The sequence below is a fragment of the Piliocolobus tephrosceles genome, chromosome 16 (assembly GCF_002776525.5).
Source record: "Piliocolobus tephrosceles isolate RC106 chromosome 16, ASM277652v3, whole genome shotgun sequence".
NCBI lineage: Eukaryota > Metazoa > Chordata > Mammalia > Primates > Cercopithecidae > Piliocolobus > Piliocolobus tephrosceles.
Window position 1 is genome coordinate 66,812,472 of NC_045449.1, and position 18,720 is coordinate 66,831,191.

General features: G+C 43.5%; 2 protein-coding genes across 5 annotated transcripts in view; one reads left to right on the plus strand and one right to left on the minus strand.

The window, feature by feature from the left end:
• COG1 (component of oligomeric golgi complex 1) overlaps positions 1-3,011 on the plus strand; it is a 17,234-nt gene extending 14,223 nt beyond the window's left edge. The window contains exons 12-14 of one of the 2 annotated variants that reach the window (XM_023211922.3): positions 284-393; positions 763-838; positions 1,895-3,011. In XM_023211922.3, the coding sequence (XP_023067690.2) occupies positions 284-393; positions 763-838; positions 1,895-2,032 (324 nt within the window). In that variant the 3' untranslated portion in view covers positions 2,033-3,011. The remainder of the gene's footprint in view (positions 1-283; positions 394-762; positions 839-1,894) is intronic. The other variant, XM_023211923.2, reaches the window with a different exon arrangement.
• The window catches only part of FAM104A (family with sequence similarity 104 member A), a 24,107-nt gene continuing 6,322 nt past the window's right edge, over positions 936-18,720 (minus strand). The window contains exons 3-4 of one of the 3 annotated variants that reach the window (XM_023211932.1): positions 6,552-6,614; positions 936-3,347 (exon numbers count right to left, since the gene is read on the minus strand). In XM_023211932.1, the coding sequence (XP_023067700.1) occupies positions 3,111-3,347; positions 6,552-6,614 (300 nt within the window). In that variant the 3' untranslated portion in view covers positions 936-3,110. The remainder of the gene's footprint in view (positions 3,348-6,551; positions 6,615-18,720) is intronic. The other 2 variants (XM_023211933.1, XM_023211934.2) reach the window with 2 other exon arrangements.

Sequence of the window (18,720 nt, forward strand, 5' to 3'; positions counted from 1 at the left end):
ATTAGATAAAATCTCACACACTGAGGCAACCAAGATTTGGCCCCTTTCATTGTAAATAAGGATTATTACAGTTTTATCCAGGCCTCAGAAAGAGGAATAAAAAACTCCCTGCCTCTCAGATTCTGACCTGTGGGCAGTGATAAAAAGTAATTGTGAAGCATTAACACACTCAGAACATTCCCCAAAATGATGCTTAGAAATACGATAGTGATTCGTGACTTTTTTTTTTTACCTGCACAATGAAACCTCTGCATTTTATTGAGCTCCACTTCTTGTCTGCCAGGTTCTGTTTGGATTGGTGACTGCTACAGAGAATCAGCTCGCCCCCCGGAGCAGTACGTTCAACTCCCAAGAACCCCATAACATCCTGCCACTAGCATCCAGTCAGATCAGGTAAAGGCTGCTAAGAGGCTTCTGCTGGCCACTTTGGGAGGCGGAGGCGGGCAGATCATGAGTCAGGAGATCGAGACCATCCTGGCTGACACGGTGAAACCCCGTCTCTACTAAAAATACAAAAAATTAGCCAGGCGTGGTGGTGGGCGCCTGTAGTCCCAGCCACTCAGGAGCCTGAGGCAGGAGAATGGCGTGAACCCGGGAGGCGGAGCTTGCAGTGAGCCGAGATCATGCCACTGCACTCCAGCCTGGGCAACAGAGCGAGACTCCGTCTCAAAAAAAATAATAATAATAAAAAATAAAGAGGCCTCTGCTGGGCCCCAGAGCTGCCTGTTTGTGCTACTAAATTCTTTCCTCTTTGTTTTGGAGGTTTGGACTTCTCCCATTGAGCATGACAAGCACTCGAAAGGCTAAATCAACCAGAAACGTCGAAACAAAAGCCCAGGTTGGTGCCAAGAGCAAAAGGCTCATCCGTGGATGGGTCCCCACCTCCCACCGAGGCACCCGATGATCAGCGCCCTTTTAAATAACTGATAAAGAACTGAATGACACAATGCACTAATGCTGCTTTTAATGGCGGCGCAATAGAGAAGTACAAGGTTTTACTAGCTTGAGCTACTAGAAGGTGTAAAAGATGCCCACTGACACTACCAAGTAGCCTCTTAATAGAAATGTAGAAAATATACAGGACAGGATGGAGATGATCTCTTGAACTTAGTAGGGTGAAAGAGTTAACTGCCAACCCGGCACTATCATTGTACTTGTTTGGAAAAAATCTGTTTTGTTCTGATGACGACGGTTTTATCTTCCCTTTTAGTTGGGTGGGAAATAATAGAAAATTTGTTTCACCAAAAGTTTGACATTTTCTTGTTAATACACGTTTCGTTTCAGTAGGATGCCAACTGTTAAGCCTGCAGGAGTCCTCCTGGGTATTTCTGAATTGTGCTGTGTGCACGTGTGTTTGAAAGCTCAAACAGCTTGTCTTCTTACAGCATCGAGTTGTTTGCTTTATTGTGAGACACAATATTAGCAGTGTATCCTTTCCGTATTCCCTACCATCGAACCCATTAAGATCTAAAATCCGTATCAAGTATCTGGCTTTAAAAGTTGGGAGATGGTAGTTAAAAAAAAAAAGCTCTTGCAAAAACCATCCAGTCCCTAAGCATGGGCTATGTTGCAGCCTCTTCCAGAACAGTTTCCACTGCAGTGATCTTTCAGTTCTGCCCACATTATGTTAGCAGGCTGTGGAGAGAGGTGCCTTTGTCTACCCTTTTCCCAGGACAGTCCTCATTTCCAAATTCTAGTTTTGTCACAAAGGCTCATGCTGTTCCCAGTGTCCTCTTCAAATCTGGACCGACAGCAGAGTCCTCTGACTAGAGCCATCATGCTTCTCAGCTCCGCTGTGTGTGCCGTGTGGACTCTGAGTGGTGTCGTGTGGAGGGCGAGTGGGCAGGAGGGCTCAGGTCAACTCTAAGGCACTTTTCTCTACATCCAATGGCAGGTTGTCCCCCCGGCACGCTCCACAGCTGGTGACCCGACAATTCCTGGCTCCTTGTTCAGACAGCTCGTCAGCGAAGAAGACAACACATCTGCACCTTCATTATTCAAACTGGGCTGGCTCTCTAGTATGACTAAGTAACATGGCAACACGTCTGTCTCTCCCTAAATAAATACTACCACATTATTTCTTCTAAAGATGCCACTGCTCATCTGATTCTCAGCCACACCAATCTTTGCAGTTTCACTGATGGAATGTGGCCCCCTAGTTACTGTTGGGGGTTACTTTTAAGCATCAGGTTAATCCTTGTCCCATAATTTCACAATACTTGTTGCTTTAGACATCAGTTCAGGTAGCTTACATTTTATTAGCATTCAACAATGCCTTAATTGTTGACACTACAAGGTGGACTTGTCAATGCGATCACATAAGCTGCTGACTGACCAAGTTTGTAGGACAAAAAGTCATTACATATTACTTCACTTGCAGAACTGTGCCATGTTTCCTACTAAAGTCTGAGGTGCAGACTCTGGAGGAATAGTGACACAGAAGTTATCTGGGTATACAAGAATCTAAAAGACATTCTCCCTGGAAATACAAATATATAACAAAGAGTAGAGACTATTATTAGGGAGGGTGCTTCACTGACAGTCTGAATTGGATCTGATTATTCTCCTGTTACACAGGAGAAAGTACTTTCAATAGAACATCTACATACTGAGAGGTAGTATGGCAGTTAATTTCAGTGCAAGACTGAATCAAGCTTCCTATATTTTGGAAAAAAACTTACGTTTTTTCATGGAAACTAGATACTCTTTACTAGTTTATTGAATAAAAAAAATTGAAGATCCCGCATTTTTAAAAGGCTCTTTACATCAAGTAGAGTTTCTAGTTGACAGATTTGGAAATCAGTCTGAATGGGACATACTATGGATTCAACACACAGAATAAGTTTTCCTCAAACCACTACCTTGACATAGATTTGATACCCTCCCTCAAAAGAATCCTATAAAAAATTGCTTCAAAGCCCCTTTGAAATTGCAATAGTGCAGCAAAACCACAAGTAAACAACTGCCTGTTAACCTGTTATTTCAAATATAGACTGAAAAGCCAACAGGCATTTTTCGTGTGCAATTTTTCTTTTAAAACAAGTTGTAAGTTGAAATATCAAATCTGCCCAGCGCTGTCCCTTCACAGAAGGCAAGAACCTGCCGGCACATCATGTCAGAGGCCGCCCTCGGTGCTGTAGGCTGTGGAAGTGGGCCTCCCTCAGGGTCTGGTTGATGTGGAAGTAGAGGCCTTGGCACAGCGCAGACTGCTCGGGCACGGGCTGAGGCGTGTTAGGGCTGGATCCAGCCATGGTCTGGCTCAAGCTGCCTTCCGGCCCACTGGCCCTGTCCGGGCTGTTGATGCTGCTGCTGCTGCTGCTGCTCCCACCACTGTCACTGCCTGAAGACTGGAAAGAAGAAGAAAGAAACAGGGTCACAATCAGGCTGTTTTGTTTAAGAGCTTTACTGTGGTTTCATGTACAGTGCTCTATTAAGAGTACCTTTCCAGTTCAGCTTGAGGATGAAGACATACACTGGGCTTTGGAATTTATAAAGTGTGCTCTCCTAAGACGTCTCATCCTCTCCTCACAGCCACCCTGTCAGGCTGAGCAGGATTTACTGTCCCTAATACACAGATCTAGGAGGATGGGTCCAGGTTCAAGCACGAAATCCCTTCAACTATATCCTAATTCTTTTACACATATTCTCTACCTGCTTTTCCCATTCATTCAATTATTTCCAACCAAAGAAGGAAGTTCTCAGCCTCCAAGAGAATGTATCAGTCATTGGGACAGGGTATAAAAAGTGACAAATAAGATGGCTTCTGGGCACGAGTGAGGATAAAAACTAAAAGCTTATGCCAATTTTGTGATCATCATGGACACAAAATGGTATTCTGTAACTGCAGGACAGACCCTGAAAGGACTTAATAGACTTCTGGTCAAGTTATCTTATGTTGGCATTATTGCAGTTCATATGTACATGTGTATACATGAGCGTGCCTAATTTTTTCTTTCATGTAACTAACATGACTTGGTGTTTTGGTCATCTTGGAGAGGCTACTCGGAGATCCCTGATAAGAGTCACTTTCATTCTGCAGTTCATGTTTTTAAAAAAAAGTCACTTTCAGAAATTTCTGCCTTCCACCACTAGGACTCTCAAAGGGGAGGGTGACGTGAAGGACCCATTCCAGAATTACGGTATTTTACAATTTATTTTATTTTATTTTATCTTTTTTGGAGACAAGGTCTCACTCTGTCACACAGGCTGGAGTGCAGTGGATCAAGCTCACTGCAGCCTCAATCTCCTGGGCTCAAGCAATCGTTCCACCTCAGCCCCTGAGCAGCTCGTCCTACATATGCACGTCGCCATGCCCAGTAAATTTTTTTTTTTTTTAGCAGAGACAAGATCTCGCTATGTTGCTCAGGCTGCTCTCTAACTCCTGAGTTCAAGCAATCCTCCTGCCTTGGCCTCCCAAAGTGCTGAGATTACAGGCATGAGCCACCATGCCCAGCCTTATTTTATTATTTTACTGTTGCATTTCTAATAAATGACAACCCTGATAACTCAATTGGTGGTACCTTTCTGTATTTACAACTCAATACAATATTGTATTCAGCACATGAGAAAGAATTCTAGTAATTAATATCTAGCATATAATTTTTTTTAACTTAGCCCTTTAATACATCCAAACTTATATTCCCTTAGGCAAAGACACTGGTTCTGAAATAGCTGGTTACAACTAGGTAAAGTCTTACACATAAGAAAAATCAAGACTGGAGGCCGGGTACAGTGCCTCACACTTACAATCCCAGCACTTAGGGAGGCTGAGGCAGGTGGACTGCTTGAGTGCAGGAGTTCGAGACCTGGCCAACATGGCAAAACCCCCATCTCCATTAAAAATACAAAAAGATCGGCTGGGTGCAGTGGCTCATGCCTGAGGTCAGGAGTTTAAGACCAGCTTGGCCAACACGGAGAAACCCCATCTCTATTAAAAATACAAAAATTAGCCAGCCATGGTGGAGGGCACCTGTAATTCCAGCTATGAAGGAGGCCAAGGCAGAAGAATCACTTGAACCTGGGGGGCAGAGGTTGCAGTGAGCCGAGATTGTGCCACTGCACTCCAGCCTGGGCAACAGAAGTGAGACTTTGTCTAAAAAAAAAAAAAAAAAAAAAAAAAGGCCGGGTGCAGTGGCTCATGCCTGTAAACCTAGCACTTTGGGAGGCCGAGGCGGGCAGATCACGAGGTCAGGAGATCGAGGCCATCCCAGCCAACATGGTGAAACCCCGTCTTCACTAAAAATACAAAAATTAGCTGGACATGGTGGTGTGCGCCTGTGGTCCCAGCTACTAGGAAGGCTGAGGCAGGAGAACTGCTTGAACCCGGGAGGCAGAGGTTGCAGTGAGCCGAGATCATGTCACTGCACCCCAGCCTAGCAACAGAGCAAGACTTCGTCTCATAAACAATACAAAACATACAAAAAAAAGAAAACAAAAAAGTTATCTGGGTGTGGTAGCTTGCGCCTATAGTCCCAACTACTCAGGAAGCTGACATGGGAGAATAACTTGAGCCTGGGAGGTCAAGGTGGCAGTGAACCAAGATTGCGCCACTGCACTGCAGCCTAGGCAATCGGAATGAGACTGTCTCAAAAAATATAAACAAAGACTGGAAAGAAAGAATGAAATCACAGTAGTTATGTTAGAATGGAAAGATTATAGTTGCTTGGTTTTTTCTACACTTTAACTTCTTTGCAATGTGGTTATTTATTTTTATTATAAAAATGTATGAATTGGCCGGGCGCGGTGGCTCAAGCCTGTAATCCCAGCACTTTGGGAGGCCGAGACGGGCGGATCACGAGTTCAGGAGATCGAGACCATCCTGGCTAACCTGGTGAAACCCCGTCTCTACTAAAAAAAATATAAAAAATTAGCCAGGCGAGGTGGCGGGCGCCTGTAGTCCCAGCTACTCGGGAGGCTGAGGCAGGAGAATGGCGTAAACCTGGGAGGCGGAGCTTGCAGTGAGCTGAGATCCGGCCACTGCACTCCAGCCTGGGGGACAGAGTAAGACTCCATCTCAAAAAAAAAAAAAAAAAAAAAAATGTATGAATTAAATAAAATGCTGTTTACAAACATATATATTTTAAAGTGATTTTTAAAATCCTAGTTCTATCCCTTTTTTGACCAAAAATTACAACCAATAATATGCATATAACTTATCTGAAACAATGAAAACAAGCAATGTTCACAAAGCTGCCATCATTAACAAGACTGAAACCAAGACTTGTGATGGTGCCAAGGCCATTGGAGCTATGGCCACATACCCCATTGCCTATAGGTAGCAGGAGACAACCCCTCTTTCTAGAACAAAAAAAAATAAAAAATAAAAACCTCATGAAAGGATGACAATGGGCTGGGCTGATGAAGTCAGATAGCAGGATGTGCAGCAGCTGCAACTGTATTTACATAGAGGCTTAAGAAGTCAAAGTCAAAAACACAAATTGTATTCTACAAAGGCCTCTCCTAACCTAGCATAACAACGTAGAATGGCCACTTGCACCTTGAGAATCACGAATATTTAACAAACAGGTAACTACACTCAATAAGAAACCCACCACGCAGAACGCTTTGTTTCCTCTTAGTCTGTTTTCTTTACTGTTTCTCAATACAGGTACTGTCTGAAAATCAAGGCAAGAACTACAATCAGTTTCTAGTAAGTCAAGTTTTCATCTCAAATTATATCTGTGTCACACTATAATAGCACAAGGGTGATGCTACTCTGAGAAAAGGCAAAAGTTCTTTAAATAGATTAGGAAAGATTTCTGTACATAACTTTTTTTGTTTTTTTCAGGGTTAGGTAGATTTGCAATTTCCAGTTCATTTAAAAAATTGTGGCCGGGCATGCTGGTTCATGCCTGTAATGCCAGCATTTTGGGAGGCTGAGGCAGGCGGGATCACGAGGTCAAGAGATTGAGAGCATCCTGGCCAACATGGTGAAACCCCGTCTCTACTAAAAATACAAAAATTAGCTGGGCGTGGTGGTGCGCACCTGTAGTCCCAGCTGCTTGGGAGGCTGAGGCAGGAGAATCACTTAAACCCGGGAGGTAGAGGTTGCAGTGAGCCGAGATCATGCCACTGCACTCCACCTGGCAACAGAGCGAGACTCTGTCTCAAAAAAAAAAAAAAAAAAAGTGTTTACTGGGCCTTATTTATAATGGCTAAAAACCAGAATGACCTAAATGTCCAATAAAGAATTAGTTTAATTATATTACATCCATTATATACATATATGATGAAATTCTATTCAGCCATTAGCAATGATCATAGAGATGTACATACACTAACATCGAAGTCTTTAGCATCATTTTTTATATCATTTCAGTTCATACTAAACAGTGCATATAGTATATCAGTTGATTCTTAAATTGTTTTTCTCAAATGTATACATATATATATTTATATACACCAAAAACAATCTGGAAGGATATATATGACAAAATATTTAGGATTTGGATCTTCTATTTTATTTTAAAATTTATTTTCTAAAGTGTCTACCAAAAATCATTTCTTTTGAGGAAGGAACTGATCATGAGTGAGCAGCTAAAGAATGCTACCATGGCCAGGTGTGGTGGCTCACGCCTGGAATCCCAACACTTTGGGAGGCCAAGGAGGGCAGCTCACGAGGTCAGGAGATTGAGACCATCCTGGCTAACACGGTGAAACCCTGTCTCTACTAAAAATACAAAAATTAGCAGGGCGTGGTGGCGGGCGCCTGTACTCCCAACTACTTGGGAGGCTGAGGCAGGAGAATGGTGTGAAACCAGGAGGCAGAACTTGCAGTGAGCTGAGATTGTGCCACTGCACTCCAGCCTGGGCGACAGAGCAAGACTCTGTCTCAAAAAAAAAAATAAAAGAATGCTACCATGGGCCAGGCATGGTGGCTCATGCCTGTAATCCCAGCATTTCAGGAGGCCAAGGCAGGCATACCACTTGAGGCCAGGAGTTCGAGACCAGCCTGGCCGACATGGCGAAACCCCGTATCTACAAAAAATTTAAAAATTAGCTGGGCGTGGTGTCGCATCCCTGTAGTCCCAGCTACTCAACAGGCTGAGGCAGGAGAATTGCTTGAACCTGGGAGGCAGAGGTTACACTGAGCCAAGAAGGCACCACTGCACTCCAGCCTGGGTAACAGAGTGACACTCTGTCTCAAAAAAAAAAAAAAAGAATGCTACTACAAAACCAAGTAAGGTCTTCAATTACATTTAACTTCAAAATGGAGACTGAAAAGTATAGATATTGCCAATATTATTTTGAGAAGATTGTTTCACCTTAACTACCTCTAAACTTCTAAAGCTGCTTCAGTTGTATTCACTTGTATTGAGCACGCCAACAATAGTTTTAAACTATTGATGCTTTGGTTTCCATTTTCTGACAATTCAGACCAGTTTTCTCACTACTGGGGAGGCTTAGGGAGTGTCACACAATCTACAGACGGACCAGGATTTTTCAAATTGAGAGTGAAACCAGCATAAAATTGGTGGGTTACAACCAGCATTTAAAAAAAGGAAAACAAAGTGTGCGCGACATAAGGATATTGTTCTGTGAAGTTTTCTTTCAATTATTCACAAATATATTTGGTATGTACTGGGTTACAAAATAAAGCATTTCTATGGAACAGGGTCAAAAAACTTTTTTTAAGTTACTGTAGTTGATCTTAACACTGTCAGCCACCAAAGTCATCTGCTTTATGGGACAAAGGAAAGACCATTCTTCACTTTTAACCCAAAAGGCATAAAACTAAATTTGAAGTCTGTATCAGTGCCTTAAGATATATACAGAAGTAAAGCATTTTTGTCTCCTAAAGTAAAAATCTTGAAATAGGAAAAAATCCTATTTCCCTCACTTAGTTGAAGCTTTTTATTATCAGATTGCTTGAGGGCAAAAGCCACTACTTGATACATGGCTTTGGACATGGAAACTGCTATCTTGGTAGAGAAGTGTTTACCTTGTCACATCTGTTCTCGAAAAGACAGCAAATTCTTTTACCAAAAGAGACACAAGGGTCCAAAGACTTTGGGACTGAGAAGGACCATCAAATAGGAATCCCACTCTTAGATCCTGATGCCTTACAGACTCATCAAACAGTTTAATAAAATCAGTGGTTACAAAGCTCATTTTCTTTTCTCTGAATTGTCCATTTAGACTTCGTGCTGACATGACATGTGACCAGGCTGTTTTCATGACAAATCTGTATTAGCAATCCAAAGAGAAAAAAGCTGTGCATGATCTGTGAAATGAAAACCCCTTGCAGGTCTATGAACACAATCAAGATAAATTTATGAAGGCTCTGGCCAAGAATCTCTCTAAACAATATACAAAGAGTCCTGTTTTGAAGATCTGTGTGAAAAAGAAGGATTCTAGGTTAGTTCTGGCAATAATAAAATCTACCATTGGGCCGGGCGCAGTGGCTCATACCCGTAATCCCAGTACTTTGGGAGACTGAGGTGGGCGGATCACGAGGTCAGGAGACCAAGACCACGGTGAAACCCCATCTCTAAGAAAAATACAAAAAATTAGCGGGGCGTGGTGGCAGGCGCCTGTAGTCCCAGCTACTTGGGAGGCTGAGGCAGGAGAATGGCGTGAACCCGGGAGGCGGAGCTTGCAATGAGCCCAAACTGCGCCACTGCACTCCAGCGTGGGCAACAGAGGGAGACTCCGTCTCAAAAAAAAAAAAAAAAAAAAAAAAAAATCTACCATTGTATCCTTGTAACTGCAGACATCTGGGTAAGACCCAGAAGAGAACTGCCATGATACAATATTTTGGAATTACCTATGGGCTTTTTATTTCATTTTTTGGAAAAGAGTCTTGCTCTGTCACTCAGGCTGGAGCAGTGGCATGATTACAACTCACTCAAGCCTTGACCTCCCACGCTCAAACGATCCTCCCACCTCAGCCTCTTGAGTAGCTGAAACTACAGGTGCATGCCACCATGCCAAGCTATTTTTTGTAGAGACGGGGTCTCACTCTGTTGCCCAGGCTGGTCTTGAACTCCTGGGCTCAAGATATCCTCCTGCCTCAGCCCCTCAGAGTGCTAGGATTGTAAGTGTAAGTCACTGCACCTGGCCACTAGGGGCTTTTTAAAGCGTAAACGCCAGGGCCCCACCTCAGCACCATGCTGGCAAAAGGAGGGTGCAGCTTGTTCTCACATCCAACCACTGGGCAAAGAAATGTTTGTGTGCCTACTACGTACAAGTCATTCCACTAGGGCTGCTGAAGCATTCAGTAAATATTTACTGAGCTGAATCAAGAAAGTGGTGGCACCATATCCATTGGTAACAACTGTTCACAGCTACTGCGGTGACGGGAATCCGGCAATGGATGCTGACTGAGTACTAGGAAAGGCTCCTTACCATGAATAGTGTCTCAGCTGGGCCCAGGAGGATGAGGAAGAATTTTCATAGGCAGGGTATGACCAATGGGAACAAAAGCAATCTCAGAAAAGCAAGGTGTGGTGTGGGTGGGCCCTTGGCAGGAGTGAGTGAGAGGGAAACTGCACAAGAGGTGATGGCTAGATTATCAAGAGCCATGAGGGCTGCAGGAACACGTGGGTCCTGAGCATGTAAGACTGGCTCAGGTCTATACTTATGAGTGGGGATCCTAGGAACCTGTGGACGATGAATGAGGTCAGGGGTCTGAGAGCAGAGCCCCACTGGGAACTTTCATAATACAACAAGCAGGAAGGCATGCCCAGGAGGACTGTGGAAACGGCAAGGAAGGAGAACACGCCCCACCCCCGAGGGGGAAGAAAAGAACTCCAGAAGGAGAGGAAGAAGATACAGGGGACTCGGAGCATCAGGACAGTGCTGGGCAGACAGCAGGTGTTCGGGAACTGTTTGCTGAATGGAAAGACCATTGGTGAGCATGGCAAAAAGTTTGAACGGAGTCAAGGAGGAAGACAGGATCCAGAGAGGAAGGGAGGGAAGGCTGATGAGAAAGTCCCAGCAGTGGCTGCAGGCAACTGAAGGTGTCTGTCGTGAAGGGAGAGGGAGAAGGCACACAGGAAGCTGAGGGGAAAACAAGGCAGAGAGGAGGTGACTGGGGAAAAGAGTCCACTAGCAGGCCAGGGAAAGAAAGAGTGGGTAAAAGGAATCTGAAGAGATGAAAAGAAGGGAGAAATACTAGAAAAAGCTTTCAGGAGTCCTGGGAGAATATAGAGCAGACAGGCAGAAGGACTACTCTCTTTGGCAGAGGGGCAGATACAACGAAACTGTGAGGCACAGGACGGGGAAGTTGAAGTTCATTTTCTTAGTCCAAAGGGCTCAAATGATACATCAAAGGGCACAGAAGCCTTTTGGTCTCTCAGCCAGGCCTGCCTTTCATTTTATTTTTCCACTGTACAACGTCAGTTTAAGAGACAACTCACTTACACCCATGGCAGTAACTAAACCACTCCCAGCACTATTTCTACTAATAACCTTAAGAAAGCATCCCCACCCCAGGCAGAAATATTAATCACTAAGCCATTCTGCTTCATAAGAAGACAGCTACGTGTATATTATCTAGAACCAAATGCTTTCTCTTCTTAATTTGAAAAGCAGGGCTGGGCGCAGTGGCTCATGCCTGTAATCTCAACACTTTGGGAGGCCAAGGCAGGTGGATCACTTGAGGTCAGGAGTTGGAGACCAGCCTGGCCAACAAGGTAAAACCTCATCTCTACTAAAAATACAAACAACAACAAAAAAATTAGCCAGCCATAATGGCAAGCATCTGTAATCCCAGCTACTCGGGAGGCTGAGGCAGGAGAATCGCTTGAACCTGGGAGGCAGAGGTTGTGGTGAACTGAGATCACACCACTGCACTCCAGCCTGGGCAACAAGAGCAAAACTCTGTCTCAAAACAAACAAACAGACCGGGCGCGGTGGCTCAAGCCTGTAATCCCAGCACTTTGGGAGGCCGAGACGGGCGGATCACGAGGTCAGGAGATCGAGACCATCCTGGCTAACACTGTGAAACCCCGTCTCTACTAAAACATACAAAAAACTAGCCGGGCGAGGTGGCGGGCGCCTGTAGTCCCAGCTACTCCGGAGGCTGAGGCAGGAGAATGGCGTAAACCCGGGAGGCAGAGCTTACAGTGAGCTGAGATCCGGCCACTGCACTCCAGCCCGGGAGACAGAGCGAGACTCCATCTCAAAAAAAAAAAAACAAACAAACAAACAAACAAACAAACAAAACAACAAAACTGCTTGGGGTAGCTTAGTATGCTGTGAGCTGATGTATTTACAAACATATCAAGGACTTAAACTGTAAGCAAAGTAAATGTATACTATAAATTAGACTAACAGCACTGTTCCTTCCTTTTGAATGGATCTTTTAAGAAATTAATCTCAGGACAGGCATGGTGGCTCATGCCTATAATCCTAGCACTTTGGAAGGACGAGGCAGGTGGATCGCGTAAGTCCAGGAGCTCGAGATCAGCCTAGGCAACATGGTGAAAACCTGTCTCTACAAAAACAATATAAAAATAAGCTGGGCATGGCAGTGTGCGCCTGTAGTCCCAGTTACTCAGGAGGCTGAGGTGGGAGGATCACCTAAGCCTGAGGTGGTCAAGGCTGCAGTGAGCCATCATACCACCACACTCTAGCCTGGGAGACAGAGTGAGACCCTGTCTCCAAAAAAAGAAAAAAAAAAAAAAAAAACTTAATTTCAGAGTTAATTTGCTTCAGGGTTCTAAACACACAACCCTAACAGTTCCACTGAAAAGAGTCGACCAAATCAGTCTCTTAGAACGTATTAATACTACTACTCTAAGATGGATTAAAGATGAGAAGGAGCAAGAATGAAGAGCTTAAAATAACATTTAAAAAAATTATTCTAAATACTCCTATTGTCATATGAATTCACATTATTTTTTTAAAAATCACCTAACACTCAGCTAATTCTTATCAGTTAAAACAAATGAATTTATAGATTCCTAATTTTATGATACATGGATCCCCTGGTTCTATTATTTTTTAATTTCTCACATTTCTGCATTCCCACTAAGAATCCCCTTAGGATTTTAATATTATTAACATCAAAAAGTTTGCTTTCTAGTAGAGACAAGAAAGGGGCTGAAGCTGTCCTAGGTAAGCCACTTCTGTTTTGTTTTGTTTTTTTTTCAGAGATGGAAACTCGCTATGTCACCCAGGCTGGAGTGCGATGGTGCGATCTCATCTCATTGCAACCTCCACCTCCCAGGTTCATGTGATTCTCCCGCCTAGGCCTCCTGAGTAACCGGGACTATAGGCGTGCACCACCACGCCCGGCTAATTTTTGTATTGTTAGTAGAGACGGGGTTTTGCCATATTGACCACACTGGTGTCGAACTCCTGACCTCAGGTGATCTACCTGCCTCCGCCTCCCAAAGTGCTGGGATTATACATGGCCCAGCGGCCACTTCTTTTTCATCTCCACATTCTTTCACTCTCTATCTGACATTACTTCACACTGGTCTAAAAAATCAAAATGATCTTATTAAGCTAAGTTAAAGGTATTTAAAAAAATTGAGGTCTTTGTACTTTTAAAAGGTATTGCTTTTTTTTTTAATTTAGGGTTTTTTTTTTTTTTTTGAGATGGAGTCTCACTCTGTTGCCCAGGCTGGAGTGCAGTGGGGCAATCTCAGCTCACTGCAACCTCTGCCTACCAGGTCCAAGCAGTTCTCCCGCCTCAGCCTCCTGAGTAGCTAGGATTACAGGTATGCGCCACCACGCCCAGTTAATTTTTGTATTTTTAGTAGAGACGGGGTTTCACCATGTTGGTCAGGCTGGTCTCGAACTCCTGACCTCAAGATGTGCCCGCGTCAGCCTCCCAAAGTGCTGGGATTACAGGCATGAGCCACCGCGCCCAGTCAAATTTAGATTTTAATTTCTTCCCTCCCAAGGATGAGAAAGTATTGCTTTTATTTACTCAAGTAGAAGCACTTGTACTCAAGTAGAAGGCATATACCTAGGTAACAGAAGCCAGATTTACATAGTAATTTCTAATGTAATTTGTAGATAAAAATATTAAAACTGAAAGTAAAGAACATTACTCCTTCTACATGTAAATAATAGAATTCAATCTAAAAAGACCAGACCCTAAAAAAAAATTTAACTAACTTAAATCTAAGTAGTTTTTACCCATCCAAATAGTTGTCCAAGATCAGGACTTGACAGAAAGACAAAAATTGATAAAATCATTTCACTTCTTGCTCACTGAAGAGAAAACTGAGCCTGAGATAGATGTTAACTAACGTGATTCATCCGAAGTGGCTTTACACAAAACAAAACATTAGGCTGGGCGTGGTGGCGCATGCCTGTAATCCTAGTACTTTGGAAGGTCAAGGTGGAAGGATTGCTTGAGCCCAGGAGTTCAAGATCAGCCTGGACAACATGAGGAGACCCCCATCGCCACAAAAAAAAATTTTAAAACTAGCCAAGTGTGGTAGCGCACACCTGTAGTCCCAGATATTTGGGAGGCTGAGCAGGGAAGAGTGCTTAAGCCCATGAGTTCACAGCTTCTGTGAGCCATGACAGCACCACTGCACTCCTGCCTAGGCAACTGAGCAAGACCCTATCTCAAAAAAAAAAAATTAAATTAGCAAATACTTCAACTTAAAAAGAGTATTCTAAGGCTTGTAAGTCATTAAGTCCAAGTTACTGGAGTTAAAATTCAAAGTCTTCAATTCAAGCACCAATCAGAGATTTGGAAAAAAACACAAGACCTCAACTTATTATTTATTTATTTATTTTTGCTTTTCTTCCTGCTAGAAATCTAAAATTGCTTTATAGCTAAGATCATATCATGGCATGTACTTGAAAAAAACATCTTCTAGATAAAAAGAGAAGGAACACTGCTCTTCTCTGTTCCTGATTCAAAAGAAGATTAGGGCTGGACATGGTGGCTCACACCTATAATCCCAGCACTTTGGGAGGCTGAGGCGGGTGGATCACCGGAGGTCAGGAGTTTGAGACCAGCCTAGCCAATATGGCGAAACCTCTACTAAAAATACAAAAATTAGCTGGGCGAGCTGGCGGGTGCCTGTGATCCCAGCTACTCAGGAGGCTGAAGCAGGAGAATCACTTGAACCTGGGAGGTGGAGGCTGCAGTGAGCCGAGATCACGCCACTGCACTCCAGCCTGGGTGACAGAGTGAGACTCTGTCTCAAAAAAAAAAGAGAAGACTAGGTCCTAGCTGCTCCTGGATATATTTAGCAAAGTCTCACAGAACCTCTGCTCTATCTTCTGAGAGAGCCACATGGTCAGGAGCCCACAGCCCGACAACCACGCCCTGGGGCTCCGCTCCTTCTCTGCCTCTTACTAGCTGTGCTCTTTGGACAAGTGACTATCTTTCTGTGTGCCAATTTTTCCATCTGAAAAGTGGAGATAATAATACCTACTAAAATAGGCCAGGCATGGTGGCTCACGCCTGGAATCCCAGCACTTTGGAAGGTCGAGGCAGGTAGATCACCTGAGGTCAGCAATTCGAGACCAGCCTGACCAACATGGAGAAACCCCATGTCTACTAAAAATACAACACTAGCAGGTTGTGGTGGCACATGCCTATAATCCCAGCTACTAGGGAGGCTGAGGCAGGAGAATTGTTTGAACCCGGGACACGGAGGTTGCAGTCAGCCGAGATTGCGCCACTGCACTCTATCCTGGGCAACAAGAGCCAAACTCCCTTTCAAAAAACAATAAACAATTAAAAAAAAAAAAAAAAATGGGAGAAAGAAGCCATTTACGCGCACATTAACTTTTGCACACATCAAGTTTCTCTCTACATAACTAATCCGGCAAATCATTTCATATTCTTTAGCTTTATAGCATCTAGGAAAGAAGAGGCAGATACTATTTCCATTGTACAGATAATTGTGATTTACTAGTGGCACAATTTAATGGTTTAACATAAATAAAACACCTCACATATTTCCCAGTACTTGCCATTATTATTGTATTTAAGAGAAAAGGTTAACTTTTAGAAATGAATTGTAAGTAACTTTTAAATCTCTCTTAGAATTAAAAAAAAAATTCCTCACAAAGTTCAAGTTATAAGAAAAAGAATTATTAATCAGCCAGGTTAACAAAAAAAAGGAGAAGAAAGAGAATTCTGGCCGGGCCCAGTGGAGGAGGGTAAGAGGCCAGGAGTTCAAGACCAGCCTGGGCAACATAGTGAGACCCTGTCTCTACAAAAAATTTAAAAAATTAGCCAGGTTTGGTGGCACACGCCTATAGTCCCAGCACCTCAGGAGGCTGAGGTGGGAGGATCACTTGAGCCCCGGAGGTTGAGGCTGTAGTGAACCATGATCATTCCAGAGCACTCAGCTTGGGCAACAGAGGGAGACCCTGTCAGAAAGAAAAGAAAGGGAGGAAGGAAAGGAGGGAGGGAAGGAGGAAGGGAGGGAGAAAGGAAGAGAGGAAGGAGGGGAAGGGACGAGAAGGAAAGGGGAGGGAAGGGGAGGGGAGGGGAGAGGAAGGGAGGGGAGCAAGAGGGAAGGAAGGAAGGGAATTCTAGCCAGGCATGGTGGCTCAAGTCTGTAATCCCAGCATTCTGGGGAGGCTGAGGTGGGAGGATCGCTTGAGCCCAGAAGTTCACGACCAGCCTGGGCCATATAGTGAGACATCGTCTCTACAAAAAAAAAAAAAAAAAAAAAAAAAAACCTTAAAAAAATTAATCCAGCGTGGTAGCATGTGCCTGAAGTTCCAGCTACTTGGGAGGCTGAGGTAGGAGTACTGCTTGAGCCTGGGAAGTGGAGGTTACGGTGAGCTCAGATCACGCCACTGCACTCCAGCCTGGGTGACAGAGCTTATTCATTCAGGGAAAACACAGGAAATGGTTTCTCTTACATAACTTAGTTTCAAGGAAACTGATCTCATGGCCCTACCTCAGAATTAAAAGAAAACATTTTCATTAGTAATGTTATTAACACAATATTTGTCTAAACTATTAATATAATTACAAATGAATTGTTTTATTTTCCCTTTTATACACAGTCATCAAAAAGCAGCCAAATGTCCCTAAACTTGATTTTTTGCTGCTACAAACATAATCATTTATTCCAGTAGTGAAAACTTAATTATTTGGGGCTTAACTTTCCATTTTAAAAGATTTTCCCTCTGCCTTTTCCTTCTCTAGGTCTCTCATCATTCACTTGTCCTTGTTGCTTGTTAATACCACCACCAGGGAGCACAGCGCAATGCAACACAGCACAGGACAGGACAGGACCACACAGCACAGCCCAGCCCAGCCCAGCCCAGCACAGCACAGGACAACACAGGATAGGACAGGACAGCATAACACAGCACAGTACAGCACAGGATAGGACAGGACAGCATAGCACAGCACAGCACAGCATAGGATAGGACAGGACAGGACAGCACAGCACAGCACAGGACAACACAGGATAAGACAGGACAGCATAACACAGCACAGCACAGCATGGGATAGGACAGGACAGGACAGCACAGCACAGGACAACACAGGATAGGACAGGACAGCATAGCACAGCACAGCACAGCATAGGATAGGACAGGACAGGACAGCACAGCAGGCTATTCTGGTCAGTGTTCAGTAAGTAAGGCTGAAACTAATGGTTATAACACCCCATTAGGTGATCTACCAGTGAGTTCAGACAGAAACTACCAGTAATGACTTCAAATGATAAGAAAGACAATCTAGTCCTTCCTTCAGATAATGATTACGGAGTGGCTCAACAACTGAATTTCTTTGGACAAGTAAGGACAAGCTAGAGAACCCAGAAGGTTGAGTAATAAGACATTGTTTTCTTCTGTGAGCCCAATGCATAGATTTTAGAAAGAGAGTAAAGGTCATTTTGTACCCCCCCCCCCAAAAAAAAAAAACAAATAAAAAAATAAAAAACAACACTACAATATCTGCCTTACTTAAGAGATCAGAAATGTTAATTATTTAAAAAGGATGACAGTTTTTTTCTTTTTTTAACCAAGGGATAAAAGCAAGAAAAAGATGGCAATTGCTACTGCTATTCTCAGGCTTCAAAACTGGCAGATACAGGGAAAAACATGTTAATACAGAGAGTTAGACCTACCATACCCTTGACTGAAATGAACATCATATAGCAGGACTTACATACAGACACAAGTAAGGAAATACTGATGCCAACACCATTAAAGTAATCTTTGCATATTCTTTTAATGAACAGTCTTACAGTTCAAAAGAATGGAAACTCAATTACTATTACAGGGTTTTATCATTAGATATTCATGGTAGCCTCTAATCTTGTTTTCTTTCATCTCTGAGATTCCCCAACTATTACATTAAACAAGCTCAATTACCTTGCTGATAATTATATATATATATATATATATATTTTTTTTTTTTTCTGAAACAGAGTCTTGCTCTGTCACCCAGGCTGGAGTAAACTGGGGCAATCTCAGCTCACTGCAACCTCCGCCTCCTGGGTTCAAGCGATTCTCCTGCCTCAGCCTCCTGAGTAGCTGGGATTACAGGCGCGCACCACCACACCCGGCTAATTTTTGTATTTTTAGTAGAGACGGCATTTCACCATGTGGCCAGGACGGTCTCAAACTCCTGACCTTGTGATCTGCCTGCCTCGGCCTACCAAAGGGCTGGGATTACAGGTGTAAGCCACCACGCTCGGCCAGGAAAATATTAAAGGAGGAAAAACAGCTGTAGAAACTCAGGTCTCCACACAGAAGGATTCTATTCTGCACTTGTTCACTGTCTCTGAATGAATGTTACCTCCACGAAAGTTCCCAATTTTTCCC